We start from the raw sequence: 12,414 nt of genomic DNA, 5'->3' as shown, positions 1-12,414 counted from the left end.
CTCCACATTCCCACTCCAAACTCCCTCCAGTGGTTCAAGCAAGTTACAGCTGCATGAATTTGGGCTCACAGTGATATATAAGGGGAGGTGGTGCTATAGGAGCAGGTATTTCCTTCCCCGATCCTGTTTCCTCACCCTTGTGCTGTTAAAGCTCAAACACACATCATCACTGTCAAATCACAACTAGCACCATTTGGTCTTTAGCACATTTTTGTAACATTTGTTTGACAAAGGGATCGATAGAAACGATCAAAAGTTACTTGGAATAAAATCCTTTAACATACAGTAAAGTTAAAGCAGCACTCTGGCCAAAATGAAAAATGCTGTCATCTGTTACAGCTGTTATAAACATGCCCTTTGACCTCCTACAGTGGTGCCATAGCCCCCAGAATGAGGTTTTTCTGTTAAAAGACTAGGAAAACCCCCTTCTGATGATGTATCTTGAAGGTGAGAGGAACTTTTTAAACTCTGCAACTGCTTTGGGGGCAGATACATGAGGGCAGGCTGTTTGAAATACTGTTTATTCTGCTAGCTGGACCGAGCGAATGGAGCTAGAGAGCTAAAGTTACTGCTTGGAAGGTGAACATCACATGTATTTTTATTGACATTTACATCAGTGGGTTTCTTTATTGTCACAGGGGGATTCCCAAGAGTTGTATGATGTATTTTCCATAATGCATGCTGGGTATTGTAGTGAGAGAACGTTTATAAATTGATGGAATAGAATACAAAACTGTGAGAAGCTTCAAACTGATGAGGCTGAGAGACGTGAGGCTGCAGTACAGAATAAGTAATAATAAAAATAACGATACATTAAAAATGCCCATTTTTCTTATCTTTCATTTCCCCCCTGAGGTTCTCTGATAAAGTGCGTGTGGTTTCATGCACCAAAACCAGTCTTGAGTCATTTTTACTTGACCATTTTTTATTCATTTTTAAAACCGTTTTTGTTACACTGAAGAGACGCCATCTGTTTATAGTTTATAGTCCAGATTTGTGGAAAAATGGGTCGACTTTCAGTAGAAAAACAAAATTGTTCAGCTTCTTTTATTATAAGGGTTTAAAATTACATCACCCATCTATTTGACTGGAAAGGAGACAGTTACAGTTCTCATACGACCCCCACCTTCTGAATGAAGCTTATGAAATATGAAAGTTATGAAGAATATGATAAAGTGCGTTTTAGAACCACCGGAGGTTCCAAGGAGCATAAGAGGCTACGAACAATGAATTCAAAGCAGGCCGTTAAATGTAGATTAGTGTCCATATATGGACTGTATGGACAGGAGATATTTACATACTACATCAAACACATTTGTTTCAAAAAAGCAAGGAAAATTCATTTTTCTGCAATTTAAATAGTGCCTTTCTCAAGGCTGCATAACAGAACAAATATCATGTTCATATATTACTATAATTTATGCTGGAATTCCCCATTAATAACACTTCTCCTTTTACTGTGAAGTCACCATTTTGAATGTAACAGATTTGATGGGGTCTCAGCTTATTTTCAACAAAATCAACAAAACTTAATCTTTCGCATACAACTATAATCAAAAGATGTAAATAATACATGAAAGTCAACCTGAAATCAAAACTGACATTTTGTTTTAACTTGTTACTTAATGTTCCTGGTCTTAAGCACAATTCATCATGTCATACCATTTACTAACTAAAATCCCTGTTTTCCTGTAATCTTCCATTAAAAGTAAATGACTGTTGCTTCTTCTAAACATCTTCTGACTTTTGACATCACTGTGCAGCAGCAGGTGTAGAAAAACGATAATGTCAGTAATCCGATCAACACGTTTACATGCTCTTGAGTAATCAGATAATGGGAAACTCCAGGCCTACATGAGTCAGACAGTAATCAGATTTCTGCTTTGCAAGAAGCCAATAAACTCACAGAAGAAGACGCGACGTAAACGTAATGTAAAACTCAAACTTCATGCCGCCTTTTTTTTAAAACATCAACCCACTTTACCTGAAAATATAAACATACATCATTTAGAAGATGAAGAAAATTTAAGTCCTTTATTTCGCGCTTGGTTTCAGCGTCGTTCCAAAAGTGTTTTGATGCGTCTCGCGGCGACGCTGCTTGCTTATATCTGGTAACAGTGTCTGATTTTGCGAATGCGCAGACTGAGAAATCCGAAAGAAATCAGAGTAAGAGCTCACATGCACTGAGAAATCCGATTACTGAGCTAAAATCCAGCTCACTTTATCGGATGTCTTAATCAGATTTCTAGATTGGAGTATGGTGTTTACATGACCATTTGAATAATCAGATAACTTCAGAAATCCGATCATGATCGGATTATTGAGTGCATGTAAGCGCCCTCATTGAGAGAAAAAAGCTCCGATAGCTCAGAGACCCTCCGTATCATGTATTATCCAGAAAAAACATCACAGTACGGAAGGAAAATGCACAGAATTTCTAATTTACATTAAGTCACCTAAATGTCTTTTACAGTTTTACAGCTTCTTCTTTAGATTGTTCACTGGGAGTCTGTCGTTCGATCGCCCATTATCCAGGCTGCAGTTTGACATTTTTTCATGCCTTTAAGTGAATGGTAAAGAATGTTTGCATGGCAGTTACATCAAACCGTCATCTCTTAATTCCATGTGTTGATGTGTGTGCAGCAAGCAGGAAGCTCAATTACTGCCTTGGCCTGGGCTGGGAACATAGCGTACCCATACCACAGAGCCATACATCACAAACATACACATTCTGAGATGCAGACAGTGATCTTTGCTGAGGCACAGGGCAAGTGCTCCAGTCTTACATAATTACCTTCTGTCCCTGTGCCACCTCAGACCCCTAGGCTGCTGTTAAGTAGCAGTGGGGCCTCAACCCAAACCATGAGGGTAATATAAGATCCTACACATGTGTGCCATATGAGAGGCCAGGGCTGGCTGGCGTAGAAGAAGGAATGACCAACAGTTTTGTCATGTAAAACTGGACATCATTTACATGCAGGAAAACCCCTGATCTACAAAGAACGTTTGCCAAGTTAACATAAAATGTAAAATGTGCCGTACCTACATTTGGCACAGACTCCCCGAAAATGTTAAATTCAGCAAATAAACAGTAATTGTGCATTAAAGTGTGCAGAAGTGTGTCTCTGTAGAGGATGTGTAACTTATTTTTACTCAGAAGATCAACAAAACATGTAATTTGGGTGCCCAAACTTTTGCATATGACTGTGTATTTATGACATCTACTTGTTTAGTAAGCTGCCCTTATTGAGAAATGTCTAGTCTTGTTATCTTGTTATCTCAAGATAACAAAAGTTGTAATCTTAAGATAACGAATTAATTATCTTGTTATTTCAATATAGCAAAATTGTTATCTTGAAATAATGAGTTACTTATCTTGTTATCTCAAGATAACAAAATTGTTATCTTGAAATAACGACTTACTTGTCTTGTGATCTCAAGAAGAAAATTATAGCAACAGCTCTTTTTTGTTTTAAATAAACATTAAATAAACCTGAATAATTATTATATAGTGACTCGTGACATTCATTGGAGGCCAAATTCTAAACAATTAAGTCCTCTATATTGGCTCTTCAACAAAACAGTAGTTTACCTAAGGATTTGCATATGTAAATTGTAGCTGACAATTAATTGGCATGTAAATTGCAATAAACAATTGAATTGCCTTTTTTGTTCATTGTATACAGCTATTAAAGTATTTTGGAAGTCCGGAGAGGCCATGAGCTGTTGGTATAATTTTCTGGATTGTTATCTTGAGATAACAAGATAAGTAACTCATTATCTCAAAATAACAACTTTATTATCTTGAGATCACAAGATAATTAACTGGTAGAGAAGCCATGAGGTAGTTACAATTTTCTGGTTTGTTATTTTGAGATAACGATTTAATGAGCTTGTTATCTCAAGATAACAAAATTGTTATCTTGAAATACTGAGTTACTTATCTTGTTACCTAAAGCATACAAACATAACAATAATAATAATAATAATAATAATAATAATAAACTTCTGTTTGCAAACTACTTATTTAGTGAAGGGCCCTTAAAGAAGACTTTATTATCTAGAAGGTGGCCTGGCTTGCAGTGAATATGATGGAGCTTCTTTCATGCTATAGTAATTATACAATGATGTATAGTATACACACACACATACACACACACACACACACACATACACACACACACACACACACACACACATATACACACGCACACACACACATACACACACATACGCACATATGCACACACACGCACACACGCACAAACACACACACACACACGCACACACACACACACACACATATATATATAAATATGAGTCATTCCTTCCTGTTCTTTTCCATGTCCTGACCTCTCAGAACACTTTCATGCACAGCTCCTAAGGTAATGGGTATGTATAATTGCTCAGATCCAATTTTATTGCAACATTTGACATCCTGGATCCTGCACTGCAGTTCCGCATCACATCTCAGTCCAAATGCACATTGCGGATCTGGTATGTCTGTGAAATACCTGCATTTCTAGTTGCAGCTACATCTGTCACAGTTACTATATAATCACTTGACTGCAATTATTGCAGCTGACCACAGCTGTGTTCTACAGTCGTTAGCTTTTATAGTCATATGCTTACATTGCAACAAACAGAATATGAATTGAGTGCTTTTTTATTCTTTGGGCTGATGAAAATGCACGTCAAAAAATATTTAATTTATTGAGACACCTCATGGGTCTTACAAAAAAATCAAACTTTGACACGCACTATAACTCCTTCAGAGGGCAGCAATGAGTATTGTTTGTTTGTTTGATGTTTGTTCTTAACACCTTCAGAGGGCAGCAGTGAGTAATGTTTGTTTGTTTGATGTTTGTTAGTAACACCTTCAGAGGGCAGCAGTGAGTAATGTTTGTTTGTTTGATGTTTGTTAGTAACACCTTTAGAGGGCAGCAGTGAGTAATGTTTGTTTGTTTGATGTTTGTTAGTAACACCTTCAGAGGGCAGCAGTGAGTAATGTTTGTTTGTTTGATATTTGTTAGTAACACCTTTAGAGGGCAGCGGTGAGTAATGTTTGTTTGTTTGATGTTTGTTAGTAACACTTTTAGAGGGCAGCAGTGAGTAATGTTTGTTTGTTAGTAACACCTTCAGAGGGCAGCGGTGAGTAATGTTTGTTTGTTTGATGTTTGTTAGTAACACTTTTAGAGGGCAGCAGTGAGTAATGTTTGTTTGTTAGTAACACCTTCAGAGGGCAGCGGTGAGTAATGTTTGTTTGTTTGATGTTTGTTAGTAACACTTTTAGAGGGCAGCAGTGAGTAATGTTTGTTTGTTAGTAACACCTTTAGAGGGCAGCAGTGAGTAATGTTTGTTTGTTTGATGTTTGTTAGTAACACCTTCAGAGGGCAGCAGTGAGTAATGTTTGTTTGTTTGATATTTGTTAGTAACACCTTCAGAGGGCAGCGGTGAGTAATGTTTGTTTGTTTGATGTTTGTTAGTAACACCTTTAGAGGGCGACGGTGAGTAATGTTTGTTTATTTGACATTTGTTTATAGCTTACTTGTTTACAATTTGGCCTCCAATAAATGAAAAACAAAAAAGAGCTGTTGCTATAATTTTCGTCTTGAGACAACAAGATAAGTAACTCGTTCTTTCAAGATAACAATTTTGTTATCTTGAGATAACAAGTAACTTGTCATTTCAAGATAACAATTTTGTTATCTTGAAATAACAAGATAAATAACTCGTTATCTCAAAATAACAACTTTGTTATCTTGAGATCATAAGATAATTAACTCATTATCTTAAGATAACAACTTTTGTTATCTTGAGATAAGATAATGAACTCGTTATCTCAAAATTACAAACCAGAAAATTGTTACTACCTCACGGCCTCTCTACCAGTTAATTATCTTGTGATCTCAAGATAGTAAAGTTGTTATTTTGAGATAACAAGATAAGTAACTCAGTATTTCAAGACAACAATTTTGTTATCTTGAAATAACAAGATAAATAACTCGTTATCTCAAAATAACAACTTTGTTATCTTGAGATGACAAGTTAATTAACTCGTTATCTCAAAATAACAAATCAGAAATTTGTAACTACCTCATGGCCTCTCTACCAGTTAATTATCTTGTGATCTCAAGATAACAAAGTTGTTATTTTGAGATAATGAGTTACTTATCTTGTTATCTCAAGATAACAATCCAGAAAATTATAGCAACATCTCATGGCCTCTCCGGACTTATATTTTTTCATAATATTGCCTAAGCCTGACTGAGACCCCCTGAATGAAGCCTCCTCTCGCTTCTCTTCGGCTGTAAGGCGGTGCTAAAAGTCCCCGCTGCAGTGTGAGGGAAAGGCGACCCCCTCAGGTATGATTGATAAAGGCCCGGCTGAGGCTGTGGTGGGCGGGGAGCTGAAACAGCTCGTGTCGGCGCAGCCTCCAACGTGACACACTGGAATAAGCATCTGAGGCGAGAAAGAGAGCGAGGGAGAGGGAAAGAGACGGTAACAGACCAGCAGCCCAGCACAAAGCTCGTGTTTTGGACGCGACAGTGCGCTGAGATTTGATTGACCCCTCGCTGCTTTTTTCTGCAGAGGGCTCTGTTCGGGATTTACAGGCTCGCCGACGCGACTGGACTGAACGGAGACGAGCTGCGGCGGATATCGCTGTGTTTCTCGTTGCATTGTTCAGGCGAAGGCGATATCGATCGACTGCGAAAGCGAACTTGGGAGCCGAGCGAACCTGAGGTCGGTCGGTGGACTTGTAAACATTGGGCTCGTGAGGAGCGCTGGACAGCTTTTTTGTCCAGTTAAAACCTCTTGCAGGGCTGAGTTGCTGGCGTTGAACGTCCCTTTCTGCAGAAGGAGCTCCTTAACTGGCGATAGGTTAACATGGACTCGGTTATTTATGAATTGTCGGTACTGTGATAGCTCGGTTAGCCAGCGTAGCTCACCGGATTTAACGTTAACGTTCGTTTTTTCCCAACCACGTCAGTTCTGACCAACTGCTGCTGTTTCATCGGGGCACAAGAATGGATAAAATGATACGAAAGGTAACGTTAAACCTGTTTTTTTCTACTCAGGTCTTCCTCCACATCACTAACTGCTAGCCGTGTTGTGATTCAGCAAGCCGAGTTTAACGTTAACGGTAGTTCAGTCGCGGAGAGCAGCTGGTGGTGGCACTGACTGACACAGCGGTGCTGCTGCTGCTGTGTTTTGGTGCGACCGTTGCTGGCTAAGCGAAAACATTTTTAAACATAACGTCATTTATCCATTTTTCGCCACCACTTTCTTCCTTTTCCCCTCTTTCACTCTCGCGTACACCTTTTTGTTCACCACTTTCAACACGAGGCTGGACTCGTCTTCCTTATTCGCCAGCTTCTTCTCCGAATTTCCCCGTTCCACCTTAAATTGTGCAGCTGATGCGTTCTGGAGCCTCAGGCGCCAGAATGGAACTGCTGCAGCATTTAAGGTGGACCGGGAGAATTCGAACAAGACCTCAGCTTCGCACTTTCAGCTGCATTTTTAATATACCAGTGCTGATGTTTTCTGTTCATTACGACTAGTTACGCAGCTCCAGCGTGTTGTCAAACGTTTAACCGTTTATCTAGGCGATTCAGAACCAGTGATTTTTTTTTTTTTGTTTCTTCTAGCTAGCCGAGCCCAAAGCAAACCGGGCTAACTTATCTAGCCAAGCACACTTATCTGAGCCCCCCCACCCCCTCAACACACTTTCTCTTCACGTATGTGTGCTAACGGCTTTCACAAGGTCTCCCACCGGCACGGCACCTGTATCACTCACGGTCTTAACGTTAAGTTTTAAATGTGGTTGCTAATAGCAGACGTGCTAATGAATGGTTAGCTCGCTAGCGGACACGGCGGTTTGTAAGGCCGGTGCTCCGAAGCTCCTCATCCAGCTAACTTGCTAGCCAATGTCAGACTCCGAGGCAGTTGAATGTCGGTTCAGAGGCTGTAAATAAGTGTTTTATAATGTCTTTTTCTGGAGAAAAGGCTGCTAACATTCGAGTAGTGAGCTGACAAAGTTTGGCTAAGTACAGAACTTATGTTTAACGTTACTTTGTCTAACGGTTGCTGGCTAACGTTAATTCAGTGGTCCAACAGTTAAGTCAACTGTCTGGTCCGGTCCAGTTGCTTTGACTTAGACTCTTTAACAAAAGATGGTTCTTCAAGGGTGCTTGAGACAAGGGAATGGTTCTGTGTAGAACCTTGAGTTCCGTGTAGAAGCATTTCATGCTTAAATGGTGATACACTTATTCAGATGGATGGAGAAAGTGTCGTAAAACCTTTTTGAAAATGGTTCCATATAGTTAATATATCAAGCTTGTAACAGGAAAGAACCCTTTTTGGTGCTGGAACCATTGTCAGAAAGGTTTTGCATAAGCTGTCCAAAAAGTTTTAATCAGTCTGAACAAAGATTTCACAGTGCAGACAGCAATTTAAAGATGAAATGGTTCTCTGTAGAGCTCATGGAACCCTTCAGTGACCCAAATCACTGTTAACATTCAGACATGTGGCTAATTTAGTGTGTTTTAGGCTGGACCTGATATCCAGCAGTGACTGTGGTCACTTGCCTAGCATCTAGTAAATTGTCAGCTTTTACAATGCATGCTGGTGATTTTTGGCATGTGCAAGTTCCTGTCTAGTGTCACATACATAGCTGTTTTCTGGCTTGCTTAACCAGTAAGTTAACCTCATGTGGTCAGTCTTATTAAAGCTGCCCACAAGCAGCAAATTGGCTTGGTAAGCCCACTGAGATCAGCGTCCCTCAATCTGTTCTTGCTATCTCGCCCCCTACTGCCGCCACCTAGTCTTTTCTGTGAGGAAAGGCCTAGTCAGAGTATTAATTATTAATTTTAACTGTGACTTATTGATTCTTTTGAGAGTTTCTCTGGAGTGAAGATGTCCAAAAACAATGGCATGGAGTTCCTAACCCATCCGCCACCACTGAACATGAAGGGGTTGGGCTTGGACTCACTGGCGAAAAGCTGAGCATGGGGGTCCTTGCTAAGTCACCCCCTACTACTGCTGCTTAGTTGGCCTTTTCTGTGAGGAGGGGCCTAGTTATAGTATAAGTATTAATGCTGATTTCAAGAAGAATGACATGGGGGGACAAATTCTGCCTTATTTGGTCTCACTTATGTTAAAAGCCTGTCACAAGTCATTTGGCTGGCAGGTGATGTTTAGGCTTGGTCTGTGAACATAAACTCCTGAAAGGGTCGTGAGTGAACCATCTGTGTATGGGTTCGTAATTTATGGCTTTTGAAATTTTGACGAACTAGCAAACAAATCCAGGTCATTGAAACTTATTTCCCCTTTCCTCTTCCTTTCATGCAGCTGCATGCCAACCCACTGAATTGTTTGTGGCTATGACTTGGAGGTCAGCACTGACAAAGACGGTCTAAATTTGGGCATGCAATTAAACTGTTCTCTTCTTGTGTTCTCTTGCAGTGAGTCTGGACCTGGGGTCGGGTTTCGCAGCCAGGTTGCCTGTTCTCTGTGACGATCGAAAGTGCAAACAGGCTCTAGCCCGTCCTTCCTTTGGTTCCTTATGCTCAATGAGGACTCTTCCCGGGTCACTGCAGGATGGATGGTGTGGATTTGACGGTCCTTGTCTGTCACCATCAGCGATTGCTCCTCTGTGACTGCGTCTTGTTCTTTTACATTTATAAAAGAACGCCCCCTCTCCTGAGCTCAGACCATAAATACTGTAACAGTAACTGTTTATAAGGAACACCCAAGGAGGGGGCTCTCCCACAAACTCTTGAGGCTCTTAGGGGCTTTCAATTTGTGCACCCCTTTATCGCCCCCTCGGTCTGTTTGTGGAGAAATTCTTCACAGCAGAAGCGTAAGTTTACATTTGGATTTATTCACCGTAATTTATTTATTCTTTTGAGAGTTTGCAAATTTTTTTTGGTTCGCCTGGAGTGAAGATGTCCAAAAACAATGGCATGGAGTTCCTGGCCCCTCCTCCGCCAAAGAATGTGAACGGCTCGGGCTCAGACTCGCTGTTGGGCGAAAAGCTGGGCGCGGAGGTCCGGCAGCGGCGCCACACGATGGATAAAGATCTGAAGACGGCCGAGCACCGGTTCTTCAGGCGCAGCGTCATCTGCGATTCCAACGTAACTGCGCTCGACCTTCCTAGCAAAGCTTGTATCCCCACGTCCCCTCCGGACTGCGAGTCGTCCACGGCACCCTTGGGGCTGGGTTCCGCTCCCGGTGTAGCCGCTGAGGCCTGCTTGGCTGTAGCGGAGGCCGTGGTGGAAGAGCAGGCAGAAGATGCCAGTGAAGGAGGGAGCCTTGCTGGGATCGATGGGGTGGAGAAGCAAAGCCAGGACGCGAATGCAGGTCAGAGCGAACTCCCTGGCGCTGCCGTGGTGGCACCTGCTGTGGCACATGACCAGGAGCAAGAAGGTGGAGCGGTAGAGAAACGTGAGGAAGAGGAGGAGAAGGGGGCAGCGAAGGCCCGAGCAGAAGCGGAGCAGAGGGAGGCTGAAAAGAAGGTGCAGGAGGATGAGGAAGTGGAAACCAAAGCTGTAGGCACCTCTCCAGATGGCCGCTTCCTCAAGTTTGACATCGAAATCGGACGGGGCTCCTTCAAAACCGTCTACAAGGGCTTGGACACTGAGACAACTGTGGAAGTAGCGTGGTGTGAACTCCAGGTAAGGAGGAACCAATTCATTCATTGCACAGTTCGAAGCCTTTCTCAGTGGCTACAGTAAAGGCAGTCTCATTGAATGTTCGGCCCAAGTTATGTGGCCTCCTCTCAGTGTCCAATAATGCGGAAGCTGCAGTGCATTCAAAATAGGTGTGCAGTATTTAAAACTGCTGATTAAGACGAGATAGGTTTGCAGTGTTGGAACAGTAGTGGGTACCAAGGTTATAGCAGAAAGTCTTATCACCCTTGTTTCTGCTATTTTGTGGTTACAGTTCTCACAGTACCCTATGTAGGTCATTGAAGAGGAGCAATGGGGAGTGGAGAAGTTCAGTTGAGAGTTTTCTGGTCATATGACCAGCTTCTCAAAGGAGGCTTCAGAGCCTCGAGGCCCATCTCCTAAAAAGCCTCATACTTCGCAGCAAAGACGCTGATAACCAAATCATTCCAACCACAAGCCATTCTTGGTTTCAAGCTGATACTTGGGTTACATTAGGCCAAAGCCAGCTTATAAATAACACCTTGAGCAAATAAATGCAGATCTGACTCTGGTAGTTGGAGCAAATGAAACTCAGTTGGATCTCATTACTCACGGGCCCAACGGACGAGTGTTTTCCCCAAGCATCACAAGGCCCTCTCTTTGCATGTCCCAGTCTAGTTTTAATTCAATATATTCTTGCTCTTTCTATCTTTATTTCCTAGAGTGTTTGTGAGCTCCTCCTTTCCCTAAAAACTGTTTCTCCTGAGACGAGTTGCCTGGATATTGCAGTTTGAGCATTGACAGAATGAGCAAGGTTCTCTGTAGAGGGACGGCGCCAAATTTACAACATTTTTGAAGGGCACATAATCATGAAAAACTTAATTTGTCTCACTTTTTGAAATAAGAGTTTGATGTAAACGTTGTAAAAGATTCATTCTCTCCCGAATCCATACGTTGAAATTAAACTGCAAAAAGTTTTGATTTTGATTTCACTTTTTTCGTGATGTAACGAAAACCAATGCATTTACATATGTCTGCCTGTTAGGCCTACAGTAGTTTAGCCCCAGCCATTCACACTGAAGTTATAAGGAGTCTCTCAGCCCTGACAACTTTTTGAATCAGGCACAAAAGCAGCCAATCAGAACAGAGACCAAGTACATGTATCAGTCTTAAAGGCTCAATAACAACAACAGCCTGTTTAATTCTAAGGCAGGGGTATTTAATTACAATTCAGTAAGGTCCAGTTAGAGAAAATTTCCTCAAGCAAAGGTTTGGAAATTCATAATGTTTAACTTGCATTGTGACTCAGTGCCATATACTGTAGACTGAAGTAGCCTAGTAGGTATATCAACATCTGATCCCGTCGACAACTGAATGTCAAATCAAATAAAGTACAATTCAGTCATATTTCAACAACATTTATTGTCAGTTTTCTCTTTGTAGAGCAAACAGTGTGAAATAACTTCCCTCTGACTCACTTTCCTCTCCGACTGCTGTTTCTCGCCTCGTCCCTCCCCTGTGTGTGCGTCACTCACTCGAGTCTCGGTGCTCATCTTAATGCACAGATCTGATTGGCTGAGTAGCGTCACATGTGATATTTACAGCTCATGCAATTGGTCTGTGAGTCTCCCGGGCCGCTAAAGCTACCGTAAAAGCTGGAAAAGTTACGCTGATTAAAATGGGACCATCTGTCGAAATTAAATCATTCTCCATAGTTTATTGGTTATATGTCCAGGTCTGCATAGGACAGCGTCTGGGTTCGGAC

At 41.4% G+C, this 12,414-nt stretch overlaps 1 protein-coding gene across 1 annotated transcript in view; it reads left to right on the top strand.

Moving 5' to 3' along the window:
* The first annotated feature begins 6,404 nt into the window (after positions 1–6,404).
* wnk1b (WNK lysine deficient protein kinase 1b) overlaps positions 6,405–12,414 on the top strand; it is a 129,549-nt gene continuing 123,539 nt past the window's right edge. The window contains exons 1-2 of the mRNA XM_036577651.1: positions 6,405–7,049; positions 9,466–10,676. Of these exons, the coding sequence (XP_036433544.1) occupies positions 9,948–10,676 (729 nt within the window). The 5' untranslated portion in view covers positions 6,405–7,049; positions 9,466–9,947. The remainder of the gene's footprint in view (positions 7,050–9,465; positions 10,677–12,414) is intronic.

Source organism: Colossoma macropomum, unplaced genomic scaffold (assembly GCF_904425465.1).
Source record: "Colossoma macropomum unplaced genomic scaffold, Colossoma_macropomum, whole genome shotgun sequence".
In the NCBI taxonomy this organism is placed as follows: domain Eukaryota; kingdom Metazoa; phylum Chordata; class Actinopteri; order Characiformes; family Serrasalmidae; genus Colossoma; species Colossoma macropomum.
Note: the sequence above shows the minus strand (reverse complement) of the source record. Positions and strands in the feature narration are given on the sequence as shown.